We start from the raw sequence: 23,926 nt of genomic DNA, 5'->3' as shown, positions 1-23,926 counted from the left end.
AAACTTATATATAAAAATTAATTAACTAACAATTAGTTTAAACTAACTAATAAACATACCTACTAGAAATAATACTGTAATGATGCAAGAAGTTACAGGCTTTATTATTGTTACCAAGAAAATGCTAACATTCTTAAATAATACAAATTTATTGCTTACCCCCAAGTAACTCCGGTTCACCAAGGTTCACGTAAAACAGTACGTCTTTCTCGTAACTATCCTCTTCTATGATGTGAAGAGGTATGAACTTTCTGCAAGAAAAGAAATAAAATATTAACAAATATTGTTTCACTAACATAATAATATTATAAATAAACAATATCTGTACATGGAAGATATTTAAGAAAAAAATATATAAGGGCTCTTATTAAGAGCAATAAAACTCTAAACAATTTTTTGTTTTTAATTTTCTTAAACCACTCTTCGGAATTAACTTTCAGCAGCAGTATTTCCAAACCGATACGACATCATAATCTTCAAGAAAAGTGCATATTCCTTTTTAAAAAGGCAGCACACCTGCAATGCCACTGGTGTTGCGTGTGATCATGGGCGGCGGTAGTCACTTACCATGAGATGTTATAAAAAAAACTGTTTATTCAATAAATTTTGGGTTTCCACGACAAGTAATAAATTTAAATTCAATATCAGACAACAATATCTGCTTTACACATCATCGCCGCTTTTCGTTCACTATATATCATACGAAAAGTGTTTTCTTATAACGAAATAGATTCACCTCCGAAGATTATGTACAATAAATCACGCAGACGCGCCAAACCTCTTGAATTATAGCTGTCCTTGTTGTCCTATTAATTCAGTTGAAGCGACACATTTAATAAGCTACCGCGGTAATGTTATTAAATAATTTGTGCTAAGGTTCCGTATATAATTTATTTATTTTACCTTATATATATATATATATATATATATATATATATATATATATATATATATATATATATATATATATATATATATATATATATATATATATATATATATATATATATATATATATATATTATATAATTATATATATACATATATACTTAATTTTAATGAGAAGTGATACAAAAGGCGGCCTTATCGCTAGGCAATTTAATGCTTGGAAAGAAAGTCAACGAAAAAATTGACAAACGCTTTTAACTATCCTATCTGGAATTGTGTAGTGAGCATATTTTTCTTATTTTTTAATAAATTTTTAATTACGATAAGTATAAATAGATAAATACTCAATAGACATAGATATCACGCAGCGCCATCTAGTCGCTAATGTCTCACGGAAAACATAAGAAAGCTTTATTTTAATTAACGAGTGAAAATGAAATAGTAACCCCACCTGCGTTATCAGTATACACCAGTGGAGTATCAGTAAGGAATAATAGATAAGAATGATGCAAGCCTTAATAGATGATAAAGGAATGGTAGCCTCGCCTGCGCTAACGGTATACACGGGCGGGGCACCAGTGAAGAACAGTAGGTAAGGATAAAAGTGTGATAAATTCTTCTGGAATTAAACATAATGGTTTCCAAGGGAGGTCGACCTAACAGGGTATATTGCTAAAAATATGGTTGATGATGGGATGATGTAGGTCAGTTAGTCCATTGTGACTAATTCAACAATAATTAACCACGGGCTACAATGGTGTTCATGTGGAACCCCTGTGGTTCATCGATCATGTCGACCTGATAGGGTATATTCCTAGCAGTGGGGGGAAGGGATTGTTAGCAATGGAGTTTGACAGCCCCATTGCTAGCAATATCAGGTCAACCTCCGCGTGGTTCCCCCTGGAAACCATCGCGAACACTTCTCGTTGAATTCGTTACGATGGGCTAGCTGACCTGTTTCATCCTCATCTATCATCCTTCACTGGTGCCCCGCTGGTGTATACCAATAGCGCGGGTGGGTTACTATTTCATTATCACCTATAAAAAAAATCCTAGCAGTGGAGCAATTTGACCCCATTACTAATAACTTTTTCCACTTAGAACAAAAAAAGTTTAGGAAAATGTGTCTCTTTGAAAAAAGAAATATTCTCTCTGTAACTGTTCTTTATTTAAAAATAGCTAACCTTTTAATGTTTAATTATAAATAACATCAAGAGCACAATGGTGTGTAGGCAGAATGCAATCTATTTTATTCTCGTGGACGTGTCTATTGTTGTCTTATCTATAAAAGAGTGTTGTCTAATGGTTTTTGTGACGATACAAAGCGTATGGACAAAAGAAGGACCGACCTCCGGAATTTTTTCAATGTCACGTTTTCCTCCACACGAGTGCTACCATGAAAGTTTTCGAAATCTCGAACGAACGAACGAATCTCGAAGTCGAACAAAACGTGAATTTGATCTGATTTTCTTTTACCAGTGGGAGATTTTGTACAAAAGTCGCGTGCTTGGCTACGTCTGTCCCATGCGTGTCTGCCGTTAACCTGTTGTATTTTCATAGCTGTTTCGGTTTTAAAAGTGGGATATGGCAGTAAAATTAGAGGGGACAGAGGCAAACACCTTAGTCCTCAGGAATAACACGTGAAGGGTCTCATAGGCGTCACAATATACTCTGTTATGTCTGTAGTACTGTTCATGTCTATATGCTACGGTTTTATTTTTATTGGATGAAAATGGAATGATATCCCCGCCTGCGCCAACGGGATACGCTGGCGGGGCTTCAGTGAAGGGTGATTGATGAGGATGAAAACAGGCCAGTTAGTCCTTCATGATGAACTCATCAGGAATTAATAATGATAGTTTCCAGGGGGAACAGCGAGGAGGTCGACCTGGTTGGGTATATTGCTAGCAATAGGATTCTTAGTCTCCATTACTAACAATCCCTTTCCCCTCTATATGCTACGGTTACTGTGACGTTGCCCGTCAACTTGTTTTTACCATTTTATATTACAAACAGCATACTCTGTTATGTCCACTGTGGACATAACAGAGTATACTGTTTCACCCATGATACCCCCATGCGTTGCCATTCTTAAGGACTCAGGTGTTATTCCTCTGTACCCTGCAAATTCACTGCCATTGCCCACCCTTCAAACTGAAACACACAGCAAACACAACTGCTTCACTGTAGAAACACAAATGGGGTAGAGGTGCCCAAGCAAAAGACTTTTGTACAAAATCTCTCTCCCTTTCTCTTTATAATATTATTCTAGATACAGATCAAGTCGAGAAGCTGATCTGTCAGTGTAATATAATTGTATAAATTTGCATACAATATTATAAGGGTTTTTCGTTTTAACATACAGTACCCTAAAGATGCAGTCAACAAACAAGTTTATCGCCTGTGAAGAAAAAAATAGCTGAGTTCAGCGAATATTTATAGTGTCCCACATAAGCGACCGAGCGATACGATCAACTAAATTGACATAAAAACTGCTATTTCACGTAAATTTGAGGTGTCTATTAAAAAGTTACTTCTCGGTATCATTCCTGGAAAGTTATAATACTACAAGGATCAGGAAAAATCTTTGAATTTAATTTTAAACGTGCTACAATAGATTTTTAGTAAAATTATACTACTGTATCGCCACCAGAGGGGCACTATAAAAATCGTAATCGTAAGCTATCCCACTCGTATTTTAACTGCAGTGTTGCCAGATAGGGTATTTCTTCCACAATCATAGCTAAAAAAATTCTATTAGCGAAAATTTTTAAATGTGGGTATTTTTTTTTTGAGAATTCGTATTTCTATTTATAAATCGTATAGCGATTTTAAAAGCGATATACAATGAAATATATTAATAAAGGTAGCAAAACAGAGAGAGAAGTAAGAAGTCAAGCATATATGACGGCACCCTTCTTTCGTCATTTACTTTGCGGTTACATGACAAATTATAGCGATACACGTATTGTATGAGACGAAGAAAGGCTTAGGCTACTTTTCATCCTGACCAGTGAACCTATCCCGGTCACGCGAACGAAGTCGCGGGTAAAAGCTAGCTAATAATAAATTCAGATTACACTTTACCTGCGTCTAATTGATTGAGAAACAAAACTCCTTAATAGATAAATAGATAATTTATTTGCATTACTTACAGCACACAAATTATAACAAATACAGATATACATAAAAAGCGAGATAAGAGAAATGATAAAAAAAAAATACATAAAAGCAAGTAAAATTTTTCTGTTTGTGCGTGTGCCATAACAATACAAAATGGTCACAACTCAGTTTATTGCTTCGCCCTCAAAAGAGCAAAGCACAATAATACATATAAATATACTCATTACAAGTCCCTCTTAAAACTTCACTAAAACCTAACTGCAGTTGCCAACCTGCCTGCCAACTGTGGTAACTACTGGCAAAACCTCCCCTTATGGAAAAGTCTTATGTCCACTAGTGGACAGGTAAAGACTGACATAATAATAATAATTGTAAGTATACATTTATTATATTAAATTAATTTTAGTTTGAAAATATAATTTAATAATTATTATTTTATAGCATAGCAATTTATTCGTTCTACAGTGCTCAAGTAGGGTTTCGAGTTTAATGCGCATACTCGTAAGTGCGTTTGCCATTAGTTGATTTGGCAACTTGGCGTTTCAGCGAATTTCGCAATTTACATACGAAATAAATTCCAGCTATACCGAAAGCTTCGTTTTGCCAATTTTCCACAATAATAATAATGGTGATGTATGGGATCCAGTTATTTGAGAAAGTTGGGCAACTCAACAGTAGGTGTATGGGAGGGAATGGATTGTTAGTAGCGCGAACTGCCATTGCTAGCAATATACCTTAACAGGTAGACTACCACATGGTACGCCCTGGAAACAATGGTGCTGAATTCCAGATGTATTCATTACGATGGACTAACTAACCTGTCTTTTCATCCTCACCTATCATCCCTCACTAGTGCCCCGCCAGCGTATACCGTTAGCGCAGGCGGGGTTGCCATTCCATTATCGTCCATTAAAAAAAAACAGTAGTTTTGTTCAGTTGACTAATATTTGATTTATTTATCTATTTTTGTTTTTTAAATAACTATTTTTCCCAGCTTTGCCCGAGTGCGTTTCAGATACACTTGTTTACAAGCTGTTTTTAATCGTAATTTTTTTTTCAGTAAATATCCCAGTCACGCAGATGAAGTCGCGAGTAAAAACTAGTAATATTATAAATTTAAAATTATGTTTTTGTTACCTTTAAACATACTGACGGCTCTACCAATCGTTATGTAATATAGTATGCACTCTCTAGTTTATACTCTTCGCCGTCCCATATAATACAAGCATCCGACATAGGTTTTTTTTTTATACAACTTAGAATGGCAAACAAGCTGACGGCCCACCTGATGGAAAGTGGTAACCGTCGCCTATAGACATGAGCAGTACCACGGACATGACAGAGTATACTGTTTCGCCCATGATACCCCCTATGCGTTGCCATTCCTTAGGACTCAGATGTTATTCCTCCGTACCCAGTAAATTCACGTCATATCTCACTTCAAACCGAAACACAGCCATGCAAACACAACTGCTTCACGGTAGAGACACGAATGGGACAGAGGTACCCAAGCAATCGACTTTAGTAGTTCTAGGACAGTTGTAACGCCAGCTAGAACATTACTGTTAATATTTATATTGAATTAAACGCACTTATCAACTTTTATCAGAGTTTATTCTAAAATAAATTCCATTGTGTCCACGACGAGACAATTAATATAATTTCATAGTGATTTTTTTTTCTTTTTTTTTTACAAATTATTCAAAAGTCATTTACTTTTCAAAATCAATTTGTAGTTACACAGTTTATTTATTTATTTGTTTAGGTGTGTCAACAATACAAATACAAACATTGACAAAATACGAAATATAATATTAGCATCAATTATACACATTGGTGATTGGTGAAGCTTAATGCGCTTAAACGTAATGATCAAACTCACTTTTACTCATAGATTTACAAATATTGTAAGAGTTCACGATGTTATATTTCATCCATTACATGGGCTGTTATTCGTCATTTCCGGTACTATAAAAAGCTTATATCCGTCGAAACAGTACCGTAGTCAATCTCATTCCTTTTTATATATTACTAGCTGACTCGGTAAACGTTGTTTTACCATATACATTATTTCTAGAACTATACATGAAAATATATCGTACTACAATTATTATATTCGATTGTCATCTTGCAACCCTATTGCGGCATATAAAAATTGAGATTAAACAACAGGGGTTGATCGTAAAAGCGTTAAAATTTGAATTTGTATGTATTTTTCAATGCTAAATCATAAGAAAATAAAAATAAAAAAAATAGTCAAAAAATAAAAAAAAAAATGTTTAGGGTTGGGTCACCCCTATCATTGAGGGGTATGAAAAATAGATGTTGGCCGATTCTCAGACCTACCCAATATGCACACAAAATTTCATAAAAATCGGTAAAGCCGTTTCGGAGGAGTTTGGTAACAAACACCGCGACACGAGAATTTTATATATTAGATTTTCATACAACTTCAGTTTTCACTGGGAGAGTTTTTTTTATGGATGATAATGGAATGGTAACCCTACCCGCGCTATCGGTATACACCGGCGGGGCACCAGTGAAAGATGATAGGTGAGGATGAAGTAGGTCAGTTAGCCCATCGTGACGAATTCAACAAGAATTGTTCACGATGGTTTCCAGGGGGGAACCACGTGGAGGTTGACCTGATATTGCTAGCAATGGGGCTGTCAAACTCCATTGCTAACAACCCCTTTCCCCCCTCACTGGGAGAGTTTTAAGAGCGTTTATAACTATGTTCATAAGTAAGTCAGTGGATGCAGGTGGCTCAGGATCGTTCCTTGTGGCAGTATATGGGGCAGGCCTATGTTCAGCCGTGGACAGATAATGGCTGAGATAAAATGAAAATTAAATAACTAAACATGCTATAATTGACAATTTTCAAAAACATTTGAAATACTTTTCAAATGAACAACTACTAAAGTTTGGATATCCCGCGCTCCATCTACAGTTTGAAAAAAAAAACAAATAGGTATATAAATCTATATATGATTATGTAATTTTTACATTTGAAGAACTGTAAATTACCACTAAGCCTTGTGGTCCTGGCATAGTACAAAAGTCGATTGCTTGGGTACCTCTGTCCCATTCGTGTTTCTACCGTGAAGCAGTTGTGTTTGCATGGCTGTGTTTCGGTTTGAAGGGTAGGATATGGCGTGAATTTACAGGATACAGAGGAATAACATCTGAGTCCTCAGGAATGGCAACGCATGGGGGGTATCATGGACGAAACAGTATACTCTGTTAGGTCTATGGTACTGCTCATGTCTATAGGCGATGGTAACCACTTTCCGTAAGGTGGGCCGTTAGCTTGTTTGCCATTCTTAGTTGTATAAAAAAAACATAGAATAGACTAACACTTCCTTTTCCGTAAGTATCATAAGAGGCGACTAAGGTAACTTAGTGATGGAGGAATGGGCAGCAGCGAGGAACGAAGAATTCATGAAGGGTTCAAATGGGAATGATATACGGGAACTACATAATTAGAAGCGGGCAACGCCACGGGAAACGGCTAGTTTATTATATATATATATATATATATATATAAATTTGAGAATAAACTTAATTATTTTTAATCAAGTTTCTTCTGAAATATTGTAAAATGTATATAACATATTATAATATTTACTCAATTAAAACTAATAGCCTCAGTTAGGAAAGGAAATTACAAAACAATGCGACTATTGCGAGTTGCTAACCAAAAGAGAATACAAAAGAAGAATACAGAGTAACGTTATGCCACAGAGAGACAGAGGCGATTTAGCAAACTTTAGAAATTCTCTGTGCAGCAGTTCAACTGAGCTTGAATCTCGATAAACGGGCGATATAACCAACAATTGAGTATTCCTAAGGGTGCGTAACGACTTGGAGCGAATATGGATACAGATATAAAGTTTTTTTTTATACCACTGAGATTTGCCACCTCAGTGGTATAAAAAAGGTGGCAATCAAGCAATATATCATAGCCCACATAATGGTAAGCGGTTACCATAGCTTATGAACGCCTGCAAGACGCCAGAGGTATTACGCGCGTGTTGCGCGTGAAATTTCTTAAGTACACATTATGTTTAAATATAAAAACATCCGGATTAACTTACGCGTATTTTAATCGAGAACACTCGACTAGTTTCGGAATCATCCTAGACTCTTAGTCATGAACAGCCGTGACAAAATGTAAACCGAGACGCGCACTCAGGCAATTTATTGTATTGTAAAAGCTTTATTACATATTATGGTGGATTTATCTCATAAGGGATCTCTTACAGTCAATCTTTGAGAAGCTGAAAGAAAACTATAGAATGTTCGAGAGTAAAAACTGTACAGCTAAAGATAAAACTTTATAATACATAGTTAAAATTATGCTATTTTTTCAGTCTAATATCAATTTTTATAAAATTGTTACATCTAATTAATTGAGCTGTATATATATATATATATATATATATATATATATATATATATATATATATATATATAATGAATGACCTCCCTGCCGAGGTTTTCCCAAGAGACTACATGCTTGGGGTTCTTCAAAACGAGGGTAAAGAGGTTTCTTCAGGGTTGGCAACGCGCGTAATACTCCTGGTATTGCAGGCATTCATAGGCTACGGTAACCGCTGACCATCAGGTGGGCCGTATGCTTGTTTGCCACCTCAGCTATATAAAAAAAATACCAAAAAAATATCACTCATTAATCGCTGAATGTGCGACCGTAACCTATCATGGGATCTGTTTGGACAGCAGACAATGTTTCGCCAGCTCGTGTGAGGCAGACCGCGTGTTCCAGTTGAAAATATAAATGGATGAAGGCGATATGTCGCATTTTCGGATTTTCTCTATTATTTATTTATAAATTACTCACCACACTTACAGTATCCCAAAACGTGTAGTGAGCTATAGGTTTATTTTACAAACTTTAAAAAAAAAACAAAAAAAACTTAAAAAGAAAACTTATATGCATGAATAGTTTTAAGTGCATACTAACAATTATAAGTATAGTATACTCTGAGATTATTTAGATATAGATAGAGTGTTTCCATACAAATATGCTTCAAGAAAAACGTATCAACTTTTTCATACAATTTTGGGTGATAAATAGTTACGAGTGATTCCTTTATAACTTCTATATTTATTTTGTCTTATAATTTCTGCATCTTTTTAATATGTAAACATTCATTTTATATATTAAATAATACGTCAAGATACATTTTATGCGTAAACATAGAGAATACTGATAAAAAAACGTGTAAGTCTTAAGATAAACATGGACAAGACAAAAATCATGTCTAACGTCCATGTCACACCTATACCGGTTACGATTGAGAACATTACGCTCGAAGTTGTCGACGAGTATGTATACTTGGGACAAGTTGTCCGAATGGGTAAGTCCAACTTCGGCCGAGACGTCAACCGACGAATCCAACTCGGCTGGGTAACGTTCGGGAAACTAGGCCACATCTTTTAATCCATAATACTTCAGAGTTTGAAGACGTAGGTCTTTAACAAGTGCGTGTTGCCAGTGTCGACTTATGGAACCGAAACGTGGTCCTACACTATTGCCCGTATGCAAAAGTTTCAAATTACTCAGCGGGATATGGAGAGGGCTATGCTCCGAGTCTCTTTGCGTGATAAAATCCGGAACGAGGATATCCGAAAAGGAACTAAAGTAACCGACATAGCCCGAAGGATAAGCAAGCCGAAGTGGCAATGGGCTGGTCACATAGCTCGAAGAACCGACAACCGATGGGGAAGAAAGGTTCCTGAGTGGCGACCCCGTACGAGCAAACGCAGAGTAGGACAACCCCCCACTAGATGGAGTGACGACCTCAAAGGCATTGCAGGGTGTCAGTGGATGCAGGTGGCTTAGGACCATTTTATATGGCAGTCTATGGGGGAGGCTTATGTCCAGCAGTGGACGGATAATGGCTGAAATAATGTTGATAATAATGACAGTGATTAACCAAGATAAAATGTAGCGTGTCCTGTGATTCTCCATCCTAAATATAAAGCATTATACATGCCATATTTAAAGACATTTGGTAGAGCCGTTGATGCGCCAAATGGTAACAAACTCTAATATTTGAAAAAAGAAAAGAAAAAATTTATTCATAGAATCATCTAACTTACACAGTAGCATAAATAAAAAAAAAACTAAGAATAATAATATAATTCAAAACAAAAATAAAAACAACAAAAAAATACAATTGTGTACTTGTTGTGTATGTATTGTTATATTTTTCTTAAGTAACACATCAACAAATGTTTGTCTTCCCTAATGTAGGATTTGATTTAAAATTTCCCGTGTCTTCTTTCTTTAATATATTATATTGTGACCGCATTTTTTTTAATATAAAAAAGGCACGCTCTCCTATAAAAGTAAGCCATTACTGGTAGAGTTTTTTTGGAGTTTTCCTTATGCTCTTTTTTATTGTATTTTGTCATACGTTTGTCTTCCATTTACATTTTCGATGGCCGTGTAAATTTGTTAAATTTTCAAAGTTAACGATCTCGATTCTATAAATTTATATTTTTGAAATATATAATTTAATATATTTTTATTAATATTAAATTGTATAAAAAAGAATAATAAAAAAAGAAAACTACATCAATGTAAAACAAATTTGTATGGTACCAACACGAAACAGGGATAAAGAATCTCTATCTAACACGTATAAAAATAAATATTCATAAAAATATATACTGAGAATCTTTTTTTAATAATTAAAAATATTATTTAAAGAAAAACTCCTAAATTTACTCTATGAACCAGGCATAAAATGGCCACCCCTTCCTTTCCCGTGGATTTCACCACAGGGTGACTTTGTATAAAAGTCGTTTTCTTGGGCAGCTCTGTCACATTCGTATTTTTACCGTAAAGCAGTTGAATTTGCATGGTTGTGTTTCTGTTTGACGAGTGGGATATGACAGTAAATTTACAGGGTACAGAGGAATAACACCTGAGTCCTCAAGAATAGCAACGCATGGGGGTTATCATGGGCGAAACAGTATACTCTGTTATGTCCATGGTACTGCTCATGTCTATAGGCGACGGTTACCACATTCCATCAGGTGGGCCGTCAGCTTGTTTGCCATTCTAAGTTGTATAACAAAAAAAAATGTCGTAAGAGACCACTAAAGGAACTTAATAGTCGAGGGATGGGCAGCCATGTCTTTCTTAAAACATCACCAACGTTTAACTGCGATTGCTAGCTTGCCTGCCAAGCGTGGCAACTTGCCAACTACAGGCAATCCCTTCGTGTAAATAGATCTATATATATATATATATATATAATGTCGAAAAATTAATTCCAGTGAAGATGATCATTACATTTCTTAGATAAGTAATTATTTATTGAGAATGATTAAATAGATTTTTTTTTTACAACACACGGGGCAAACGAGCATGCGGCTCACCTGATGGTAAGTGACTACCGCCGCCCATGGTCACCCACAACACTAACGGCATTGCAGGTGTGCTGCCGGCCTTTTAAAAAGGAATATGCTCTTTTTTTGAAGGTTATGTTGTCGTAGATTTGCAATTTCCGCTTTCCGTTATTGAGAGAAGATTACATTTTAGAAGTAAAAGCTAAAAGTATGTCGACGTCTAATACAACGTCAATGTCTTTGGGGGAATATTAATTCAAATTAATTGAAATACTTATTAGATACTTACTAATTAAACAACTTCAAAAGTTTTACATTAGATTGAATAAATTCCTTGTGTCCTTTACTCCGACGAGGTTTAGGTTAAAATTATGCAATTTACTTTTTCTTAACCAAAAGAACTGAGGGATTGCTGCAAAATTTTTAACATACATACATAAATATCCATCACGCCTGTCTCCAATTGCGGTTGACAGAAACAATAAAACGCCAAATACGATTCAAACAAACCTCATTCGCTTTCTCCACATTCATAAATCTTTTCATACACCATCGCCGGTTATAGGTACTTTTAATTTGACCTAAAACGTTCTATGCAGGTCAAGAACAGATTAGAAAACTGACCTTTTTTGTACTATAAAACATCTTGTGTTGAATTAAGGATTTAAAATTTTGATCTGATTTACCTGTACATTGATTTTTTCTACGATTTCCTAGTCATTATATCTTTTATTTGAAGTTATCAAATCGCAGATTTTTATACTTTTACTGCGAAAAAAAACTATTTGTAAATGTAAATCTCCCAGCTCAGTACAAATATATACTTATAAATACATCATAAATTATAAGTAATTTATATATATATATTATTTAAATGGATGATAATGGAATGGTATCCCCACCCGCGCTATCGGTATACACCGGCAGGGCACCAGTGAAGAATGATAGGTGAGGATGAAGTAGGTCAGTTAGCCCATCGTGACGAATTCAACAAGAATTCACGTTCACGATGGTTTCCAAGAGGAACCACGTGGAGTTCGACCTAATAATGTATATTGCTAGCGATGAGGCTGTCGAACTCCACTGCTAACAATCCTTTTTCCCCCCCAATTTATATATATTAACAGAAATTTAAAAGAGTAACTGTTGAGTTCCTTGCGGGCTCTTCTTAACAGATAACAACTACCTGAACCCTGCAGTAGATTTAAAAAATGACGATTCAAAAATGCTTGTAAATAAGTCTATTTGAATAAAGATAATTTAAATTTGAATACTAGTGTTTGTATTGTGCAGGAATAGAACCCGAGACTATCCGGAGATGAGGCGATATAAACCGCTACACTACTGAGGCCCTCAAATAATATTTTATATTTAATAATTTGAATGATTTATCAAATAATCTTTTTCGCTTCACAGCCAATCTAATAATTTCTCACGTAATTGACAGAGATTGAGCTCTTAATGGAATCTGATCCGTCGCTCAGAGGAGCTAGTAGCCGAGTGTTCTTAGTTCAATTCCAAAATTGGTTATGAATTTAAACAATACATAGTGGGTTCGAATCTGGAAACGCTGTTATATTCATTTCTAAAACTATAATTAAATTAGATATTTTAGCAAAAGTATTATGTTGTGTACTATCAAAAAATTATGTCAGTAAACTACGTTTTGCCCGTGACTTTGTACACGTGGATCTTGGAAGTCGTTAAGTTTATAAATATATATTTTATATTAATAAAAACAATCCAGTTATTGCCTTGCTTTGCAGATAAGTTGGCAATATTAGTTAGGCTATGGTTTAAGAGGGTTGCTGCCCATCCTTCGACCATTATGTTCCCTTAATCGCCTCTAACGACACTCACAGGAAAGGAAAGGGTAGCCCATTCTATGCCGAAACCACACGGTACAAATACACACACAGATCTTTTATTCATAATTTGCAAAATTACAAGTCCAGTTTGATTAAATTCTCAGTTTAAAAAGAAGTGAACAAGTGAGAGTAAGATGTTAAAAGAAGAAACAAAACTTTAATAGCTAAAACAAGTATGTATGAGATTTTATTTTTTATAAATAAAGAGGTAAAATTGTCACCAGAAAGCCTCATTTCGCAATAGGAACTTGAACAAGACTTAATTATGTAAATGTCTAACATAGCTAATGACAAATTGATGGCATTCTAAACTTAGCACATGAACGATTCGTAGCTGGAAAATCGATACGACCATCAGCGATGCACACGCCGCCATGAGATTTCCATGCTGACTCACCATAATGCAAATTATAGTTAAATTTTTGTGAAATCTTTAATTTTTACAATAAACTACTCTGAAAATAAACGAAAATTTCATGACTCAGTTATTACAGCAATGCATTGATAAAACTATCAGATACGATACGACAACATAACCTTCAAGAAAAGAGTATATTTCTTTTTAAAAGGCCGGCAGCACACCTGCAATGCCGCTGGTGTTGTGGGTGATCATGGGTGGCGGTAGTTAGTCACTTACCATCAGGTCAACTGCATGCTCGTTTGCTCCCTGTATTGTAAAAAAAAAAAGATAAAAAGGAACAATCCAATTAAATAAATCACAGCCAAGTTCAGAAAAAAAAACATATTTCGATTCACAAGAAAGCCGACTGTAAGCGCTCAAAGGAACAAACACTTTCATTTAAAATATCAGTGCCTACAAGTTAGTAAGGATAAAGAAATAAACTTGGTCTCAATAGAATTATTACCAATAACATCAGATTCTGCAAAAAAACCGACCTTCAGTCGTTGGCATATTCAGTTATTTTTATTTAAAAACTAAACTAGTAAACCGAATATAAAAGTGAAAATTTTCCAAATCAATACAGATTTTTTTTATTTGAAAGTAAAAATAATCTTTTCATTTTATTTGAATTTAATCTAAAATATTTATATTTTATTTGACTAATTTTATTCGTATTTTATTTGTATTTTTCTTGAGGACAGAAGGGAAAAAATGTTGGGACACTTGATACGACACGATGAACTTATGAACATTAGAATAGGAGGTAAGATAGAAGGAAGGAAAGGAAGAGGGAGACCGAGACATAGTTACATCAGGCAGATCAAGGAAGTAGTTGGTGTCGTGTCGTATCAAGAGGTGAAGAGACTCGCTGAAAATCGTAGTGAGTGGCAAAAGCTCCACCGACAAGAGCGCAGCTCTTAAATAGGATAGATAAATAATTTTATGCCCCACAGAAATTTTATCAAAATTGATTCAGTGATTCAGATCAGAATAACTAGTTTTATTATAATCGAATTCGGTTTTTCTTGTAATACATAATCGTTATTTGAAATCAGCTGAAAATATAGTAGACTGTTAATAATATAATAGACTGAAAATATAGTAATGTTATGTCCATGAAGGGTGGGATATGGCGTGAATTTACAGGGTACAGAGGAATAACACCTGAGTCCTCAGGAATGGCAATGCATGGGGGGGTATCATGGGCGAAACAGTATACTCTGTTATGTCCATGGTACTGCTCATGTCTATAGGCGACGGTAACCATTTTCCATCAGGTGGGCCTTCAGCTTGTTTGCCATTCAAAGTTGTATAAAAAAAAATAATCAAAGATTTCACGAAGTAAACCAATAGAGTATTGCACATATCAGATACCAAAATCAACACTTCACATGTATGAAATAAAATACGTTTAATTTATATCTTTTTATAATTTATTTTTATATACGGCCCACCTGATGGTAAGTGGTTACCGTAGCTTTTTTCTCTCTATTTGGATCCATAAACAATTATACAGATTGTTACTTAAAAATGTAAATTTAAATACATGAATATTTGTACAATCAGTACCATTGTCAAATACGAATTAAAAAAAAACAGCCTTTAACTATCCGCTGCTGAACATAAGCCTCTCCCTGGAGGGGAATTTGTCAGTAGTTGCCACGCTTGGCAGGCAGGTTGGCAACCGCAGCAAATCCCTTATTCGCTTCTTACGACACCCACAGGAAATAAAGTGGTGGCCTATTCTATGCCAAGATCACACAATTATGTAGGTCAGTATTTTTCTAATCCCAACCTTTACTATAGAAGAATCATTGAGTTTTATTCGTAAAATATTCCCTTAAAAGAAAGATAGAGATTTCTATATCATTCTGTATATATAATTAAGCGCTGACCGTTAAGGGAATTTAGGTCGAATCTAGCGCGTTTAAGACATAACTCGGCCAGAATCCAGCAATAAATAGATCACTGTTGAGAATGTTATGTCGACCATCTTGTAGGCTGTAAACAGTGTTTGGTAATATTACGCTATATTAACGGTTATGGTGTTTTTATGGTGGTATTAATGCTTATATATGTGTGTTGTCGTCGACACTAGGATTAACAATATCCTTTTATAACTTTTTATTATATTTTCACTATATTATTATGTGATACATATATGATATGATTGGCCGTGTGGTCCAAACATAGAATAAAGGAAAAGGTGACCCCTTTCCTTTCCCGTTGGTGTCGTAAGAGGCGACTAAGGGACGGCGAGAGGGCGAGGGATGGGCAGCAGCGTCCCTCTTAAAACGTCTCCAAAGCCTGACTGCGGTTATCAATTCGCCTGCCAAGCATGACAACTACTGACAATCTATTGCTTTTTTTATACAATTTAGCAATGGCAAAGAAGCTTACGGCCCACCTGATGAAAAGTGGTAACCGTCGCCTATAGACATGAGCAGTATTATGGACATAACAGAGTATACTGTTTCGCCCATGATACCCCCCACGCTTTACCATTTCTAAGGACTCGAATGTAATTCGTTTGTATCTTATAAATTCACTGCCGTATCCCACCGTTCAAACTGAAACAAAGCCATGCAAACAAAACTGCTTTACGGTAGAAACACGAATGTATTGTACATATATTACATTGAACACAAGAAAAAGATTATATATATATATATATATATATATATATATATATATATATTAACCGGCGAAATTTGTAGTTTCATTTCCAGTTGAGGACGGTAAGTTTCTGATAGAGAAACTTTTTTATCAACTAAGGCTGAGATATATATATATATATATATATATATATATATATATATATATATATATATATATATATATATATATATATATATATATTTTTTTGAAATAAATAAATATTTATTTACAAAATAAATATTAAAATACTATCAGCATGTTAAAATGTTAATTTAAAGGTGCAGTCTTAACAATCATATTATTATAAAAGTACGCGATAATATATTCAAATAATATGCAGGATTTCGACCCGAGGAAACTTTGCCCGGTAAATCTTCACGAGAAAGATTATTTAAAAGATGTGCAAGTCAGCAGCGCAAGTCAGCTATCATTTATCAAGTGGAGACGAGAGCGCGTGGGCAAAAAGTTCTAAGAGTGCTGTCACAGATGAAAGAGGTATAAATAAAAAAGTATGTGTGCATATTCGTTGTAATCAGGGACAAAAAAACACCCTTACGATCTCATGAAAGTGTATTCTGTGTAAAAGAAAAATGATTAAATATGCATATGCTCAGAATTGGATAAATAATGTCAGAGATGATGTTGATGATGACGAAGGACTGAAGGCCTTTCATCGTAATGATACATGGATTTGTGCCATTCAATCTTAAAATATTTTTTATTGCATTTTTTTTTTATTTTTATATTACGCAAAATGTTTACAAACAAACAAACGTGCATACATAAATCATCATTGTCATCATATTTGACGTTATTTTTCCACTGCTGAACCTTCCACATTGACTGCCATAAGGAAGAATCCCGAGCTACCTACATCCACTGACTCCCTGCAATGCATTTGAGGTCGTCGCTCCATCTAGTGGAGGGTCGTTCTCCACTACGTCTGCCCATATGAGGTTGCCACTGAAAAACCTTATGGTCATCGGTTATTCTTCAAGCTATGTGATCAACCCATTGCCACATTAGCTTGCTTACGTTTAAACGCACTTAAAAATGTACCTTAAATTCAAAGATACATAATTTAAAATCATATTCATTTAGCATTCTTAATCGGCTGGATTTGTATACACCAAATCTAGACGTCTCCTTCTAATTTCAGAAAGAAATTACTAGAAAGGTAATAACGAATAGAATTGAATAACATTTTATTTTCACATGTAACAAACATACAAATCGAATAATACAAAAAAAAAAAAATATTATGAGATTTATCGAACAAAGATGAATGGAGATGTCACTAGGGGCAGCCCTAGATGGACATATGTCGACCAAATAGGCGACGTGCTGAAGAAGGGCCAAATTAAAAGTACTCGTAACCGGCGAGCGAAGCGAAAGAGGTTTGTTTGAATCGAAGCATTTTGCGTTTCATTGTTTTTACATAATTTAATGGCAGTAGGCTCGATAAATGTGTATGTATGTATAATATACTCTACATAAATGCATGTGTAGATCATACAGATCATTTAACATAGCTCTCCCATAAGGGGAGTCCCCTATAAGGCCAGTAGTTGCCACGCTGGGCAGGAGGGTTTTTTTTTTGGTGGATGAAAATGGATTGGTAACCCCGCCTGCGCTAACAGAATACGCTGGCGGAGCACCAGTGAAGAGTGTGATGAGAATGAAAACAGGCCAGTTAGCCCATCATGATGAATTCATCAGGAATTAACCATGATAGTTTCCAGGGAGAACCACGAGGAGGTCGACCTAGTTGGGTATATTGCTAGCAATGGAATTTTTAGTCTCCATTACTAACAATCCCTTTCCCCCCGGACAGGAGAGTTGACAACCGAAGTTTGGCTTTTGTGATATTTTAAGAGGGACGCTGCTGGCTAACCCTCCATTATAATCTCTCTTAGTCGCCTCTTACGACACTTACTGGAAAAGAAGGGTTGGCCTATTCTATGCCGGTACCTACACGGCGATACACATAAATAGGTACTTATACTCTTGTATAATATTATTATTATTATTTCGATTTCCAACTATATAAATAAAAATTTAACAAAATTTCTTAATCAGATGGCTTTTGATGGTTACTGCATGTCTTATTTCGTAGCTTTCATTCGTAGCGTAAAGAGCGACATCTCGCGAAAAAGATCCCTCAAGTATACACTCGTGAAGAGAAGACGCCTCAAGAGGCCGACAGCAAAGGTTAAAAGCTTAATACTACGTTGAAAAATTACCTTAAACGTATAAAAGGGAAACAAAATATTCTACGTATATAAGACTGTTTTATTTGTGACGTCTGGAAATAAATATTGTGCATATTTGTAGCGGGAATTTTATGAGCTTACTATATCTATATATATAAAAATTAATGCCACTTTTCGTTGTAATTTTATAACTCAAGAACGGGCTCAACTATCGACCGGCGACTAGCGACTTATTTTATTTATTATTGTTTTTCATACCCGAATTATTAATTTCTTCTACTATTAGATAATAGTTGATGTGTGCTGTGAGTGAGGATCAATTATTAATAATCTAATGTTTTTTTTATACAACTTAGTATGGCAAAGAAGCTGACGGCCCACCTGATGGAATGTGGTAATCGTCTGGTGTTCTTCTACTGTCAATACTATGACACCTCTCCTATAAACTCGATATTTTCAATGGATGATAATAGAATATTGACCCCACTTACGCTACCGGTATACACTGGCAGGGCACCAGTGAGGGTTATTTTTTTAATGGGTGAAAATGGAATAGTAACTCCGCCTGCACTATCGGAATACACTGGCGAGGCATTATTGAAATATAACAAATGAGAATGAAGCAGATTTTATCAGAGGAAGACTTTGTACAAAAGTCGATTGCTGGGGCACCTCTGTCCCATTCGTGTTTCAACCGTGAAGTAGCTGTGTTTGCATGGCTGTATTTCGGTTTGGCGTGTGGCGTGACGTGAATTTACAGGGTACAGAGGAATAACACCTGAGTCCTCAGGAATGGCAACGCATGGGGGGTATCATGGGCGAAACAGTATACTCGGTTATGTCCACGGTACTGCTCTTGTCTATAGGCGACAGTTACCACTTTCCATCAGGTGGACCGTCAGCTTGTTTGCCATTCTAAGTTATATAAAAAAAAAGAAGCAGGTCAGTTAGGCCATCGTGACGAATTTAATGATAAATAAATCACGATGAGATTCCACGTGGAGGTTGATCTGATAGGGTATATTGTTGGTTGCTAATTCCCATTACAAACAATCTCCTCCCCCCCAGTGAAACCCTTACTGGGGGGAGAGAGATTAGGTGTGGATGAAACAGATTCCGGTCCATCGTAAGGAAATCAACCATGATGACTTCTCGGGGAAACCACGTATTAGGCTATACTGTTAGCAATAAGATTGCCATTCATCATTACTAAAAATCCTTTCTCTCTCTACAAATTAGGTTTTTTTTTGATGGGTGAAAATGGAATGGTAACCCCGCCTGCGCTAACGGGATACGCTGGCGGAGCATCAGTGAAGGGTGATAGATGAGAATGAAAACAGGCCAGTTAGCCCATCATGATGAATTCATCTGGAATTAACCATGATAGTTTCCAGAGGGAACTGCGAGGAGGTCGACCTGGTTGGGTATATTGCTAGCAATGGGATTCTAAGTTTCCATTACTTACAATCCCTTTCCCCCCTACAAATTAGGTTAGGCAAATATAGAGAAGTATAGCCTGAGAGCTCTCTATAATGAAGCGATATCGTGTCGCGTCGAGTAGCAAATGGCCGTAAAGGCAGATTGAGACGCGCTGTTAAGGCGAAGACTGGCAGAAAAGGAAGTATAATCAAAATAAAAAATATATATTACGTGAGAGGACAACAAAGCTAGGGTTGGCACAACTTAAAAGCGGAATTGAAATAAGCAGTTTGATTTTTCTTTTAATGAACGAAAAATCGAAGAGGGATGGTTTGGCCATTTGGACAGAATGGATGAATGGAGAATCATGAATAAGATTTAACGAATACAAGTGCATGAAGATCTCGGTAGAGGCCGTCCTAGAAAGACATACCATACTCGTATGTTGACCAAGTATGCGACGTGCTGAAGAAGGGCCAAATATATGAGAAGATTGATGAATGTGAAAGAAGCGAAAGGGGTCTGTTTGAATCGAAAATGATAGACTTAAATCGAAGTAATCATAAATTTAGTTTGTAATAGTTAGTTATTTAGGATTATTTTGTTTAATTCCGCTTATTACCAGAAGTTCTATAACCTTCTATTATATATTTATATTATATTAGCCATCTCTCTCCGACCGCCATTATGCCCCCACCTATGATATGATATATATACATATGTCCAATGATATAGGCTTCTGCAAAATAACACCTAGTTCAGTAAAATAGTTTATAATGACCATAAAACAGTAATTTCCGTAACTATCAAATTAAAGTCTTAGGTTAAGAGATAGATTTAGAGAAATAGTGCCTCAGCATCTACCCCATTGTCTTTATAAATATTCATATACCAAATCTAACGAGTTTAACAATATGAAAATAAACAAATATTGATTATGTGAGTGACTGCCAACGCTCAAATAATAATACAATAATAAAAATGTAATATATAATTATAATATAATCACACACATATTGTACAATAATAAATACTTCATATTATTCTCAATTTCGCGTATAATAAGTACATTTTATATATATGTAAGTATAATTGTTATTTATGTATATTTATTCATTTATATATGTAATTTTAGTATGTATGTATATCGATAATTACTAGTACCGCATTTGAGTATTCTGACACTTCTCTACGGTTGACTGGGAGAGAATGTTTTAAACATTAAATCCGCCATGTACACATATATGTACTAATGAATAAATAAAACAAATAAATAATATACAATGGTAGCGGAATCAAACAAAAAAGTTCTAATCAGATAATCAGTGATAACGGGACTTCCGCAAGATGACACCTAGTTCAGTAAAAAAAAACAAATATTGATTGCTGTTAATTTAAAACGCTGTATATCCGTAGTATGATTGGCAACCCTTACAAATTTCTAAATTAAAATACGACTATATTACGTGAGAGTGAACGATATTAAAGATAGGCTATTTGTAATAGACTCTCGCTGTCTACCTCGTTGGAGGACATGGCGTGATATAATAAACAGATGTTTTATAATATATACGAGTATTATTATTATTTCAGCCGTATACTGTCCACTGCTGGACATAAGCCTTCCCTTTCTTCTATAAAGATAGATAGATAGATAGATAGATAATTTATTTGCACAACTTACAGCACACAAACAAAATACACAAAAGCAATGTGAAAAAAGATAAAAAAGATACATGTACAAAAGATTAAAAAAAAAAAAAAACCAAAAACAAAATCAGAATGCATAATAAAATTTTTCTTCTTCATACGTGTGCCACAGTAATGCAAAATGGCCACAACTCAGCTTTTTGCTTTGCCCTAAAAAGAGCAAAACACTGATATTCTGTTGTGGCCAAAAGCGAGCCGCGAAACACCACTGAAAAAAAATAATAAAAAAGAAAGAAATACAGACCAAACACACAGTGTGCGTTCGTTATACTCGCTATTTAGAAGAAGGGTAGTCAAAAGTAATTTCTATCAGTTTCAAGCACTCAAAACATAATGAATACCTAAATTATACAAATACAACTAGTTACATAAAAGCATATTAAAGAGGCAACAGCAGGCGTGCCCATCGCCAAACAACGATCCCTCCCAGACAACCCAAGGATGGAGAGAATTAAATTGTGTCTGTTAAAGGTGTGACAGAAAAGTAATAAGACTAAAATATGAGAGAAAAAATGGGTAAGAATCAATTTAAACACAGTATAAACAATATAAATAAAATAGACTTACATATAATCATAATAATAATTAAATACTTATAATATACTAAAAAGATAAACGCAAATAAATAATACATATGTGTATATGAGTATGCATATATTGGTGTATTAAGTACTACGACGGAGAAGAATAAAAATGTACTGTACAAAGGGAGACAGCTTCCGCCACCGATTTTTGTTTTTCTAATAGCATTTCTTTAATATTTTTCCTAAACGTATGTAAAGATGTCATTATTCTGAGGGGCGGTGGGATATTATTCCAACATTTCGTGGCCTGATAGCGAAAGCTGCCGGTAAATGCCACAGTTTTATGACATTGAAGTGACAGTGGTGGTCGCACTGATCTAGAATGATACCTATCATAAAAAGTGGAGAACTTCAACTTACTGTGAAGATATTCCGGATTTTTAAATTTCATTACACCAAATAACAAAGTAGCTAAATGTAATTGTCGCCGGGATTCCATATTAAGCATAGACGCCATATTCAAGTACGGTGAAATGTGACTACGAGGAGAAATGTTGAAAGAAAACCTACAACAGGCGTTTTGAACTTTTTGTATCAGACGCTGCGTTTTACGAAGTAAACGAGGGCCGTACACTAGGTCACCATAATTGAATCTAGATAAAACTAAGGACTCGCATAAAGTGATGCGAACTTTAACCGATAACAAATGGCGAATTCTGTATAAAATTTTTAGACGATAGAAACAATTCTTAACCACATTCGAAATATGGCTTTCGAACCTTAATTGTTCATCAAATATAACACCTAAATTTTTAGCTTCCTTCACGCGTTCTATATTCCTGCCCAAGATACATAAAGATGGATTATTGTTTAAGATATTAACCACTTGTTTCTTGGTTCCTAAAATCATCCATTTTGATTTATCTGGATTAAGTACTAAGGAGTTTTTGCTTGACCACTCTGCGATTTTATCCATATCTTCATTTATCATTGACACGGCATACGGAATATTTTCAGGTGATTCAGATATATATAACTGAACGTCATCAGCATAACAGTGATATCTACAGTACTTTATCACATTAACAAGATCAGTACAATATAATGAAAACAGTAACGGCCCCAGGATAGAGCCCTGAGGGACACCACAATCAACCAATTTAGATTCAGAAATTAAGTAATGTCCATTGGCTTTAACAAGTTTAACTGATTGACGTCTACCTTTTAAATAGCTTTCGAACCATCCAATCGAAAGAGGATCTACACCGTAATAAGACAACTTAGAGAGTAAAAGCGATAAATTAATACTATCAAATGCGCGCGAGAAATCCAATAGCGCCAAGATAGTACCACAACCATTATCCTCTGCAGATAATATATTGTCAGTAACATCTAGTAGTGCTGTTACTGTACCCCGCCCCTTACGAAACCCTGACTGAAATACTGGTAGAATGTTGTTCGATTCCACATATTTCACTAACTGTTTATGTACGACCTTCTCCAAGATTTTCGATAAAAAAGGCAAGATACTTATAGGCCTGAGATCTTTAAATTCAGTTGGTTCAGTAACTTTGGGCAATGGGGTAACCAACGCTTCTTTCCATTGTTGGGGGACGGCATTATTGAGGATGGACTTATTAATAATGGCTGTAATATTTTTTAGTGTTCGAGGAAGAGTAAGCAGTATCATATCTCTATTAATGGCGTCTGACCCAAGCGAATTTGACTTTAAAGATA

The 23,926-nt window shown here is 35.2% G+C and overlaps 1 protein-coding gene across 4 annotated transcripts in view; it reads right to left on the bottom strand.

Moving 5' to 3' along the window:
- LOC113513503 (sodium/calcium exchanger 3) overlaps positions 1-23,926 on the bottom strand; it is a 161,350-nt gene that overhangs the window by 39,441 nt on the left and 97,983 nt on the right. For all 4 annotated transcript variants that reach the window (XM_052900549.1, XM_052900550.1, XM_052900551.1 and 1 more), the window contains exon 2: positions 160-251. In XM_052900549.1, coding sequence (XP_052756509.1) covers positions 160-251 — 92 coding nt within the window. The remainder of the gene's footprint in view (positions 1-159; positions 252-23,926) is intronic.

The sequence above is a fragment of the Galleria mellonella genome, unplaced genomic scaffold, assembly GCF_026898425.1.
Source record: "Galleria mellonella isolate WM207_F2 unplaced genomic scaffold, CSIRO_AGI_GalMel_v1 utg65, whole genome shotgun sequence".
NCBI lineage: Eukaryota > Metazoa > Arthropoda > Insecta > Lepidoptera > Pyralidae > Galleria > Galleria mellonella.
Note: the sequence above shows the minus strand (reverse complement) of the source record. Positions and strands in the feature narration are given on the sequence as shown.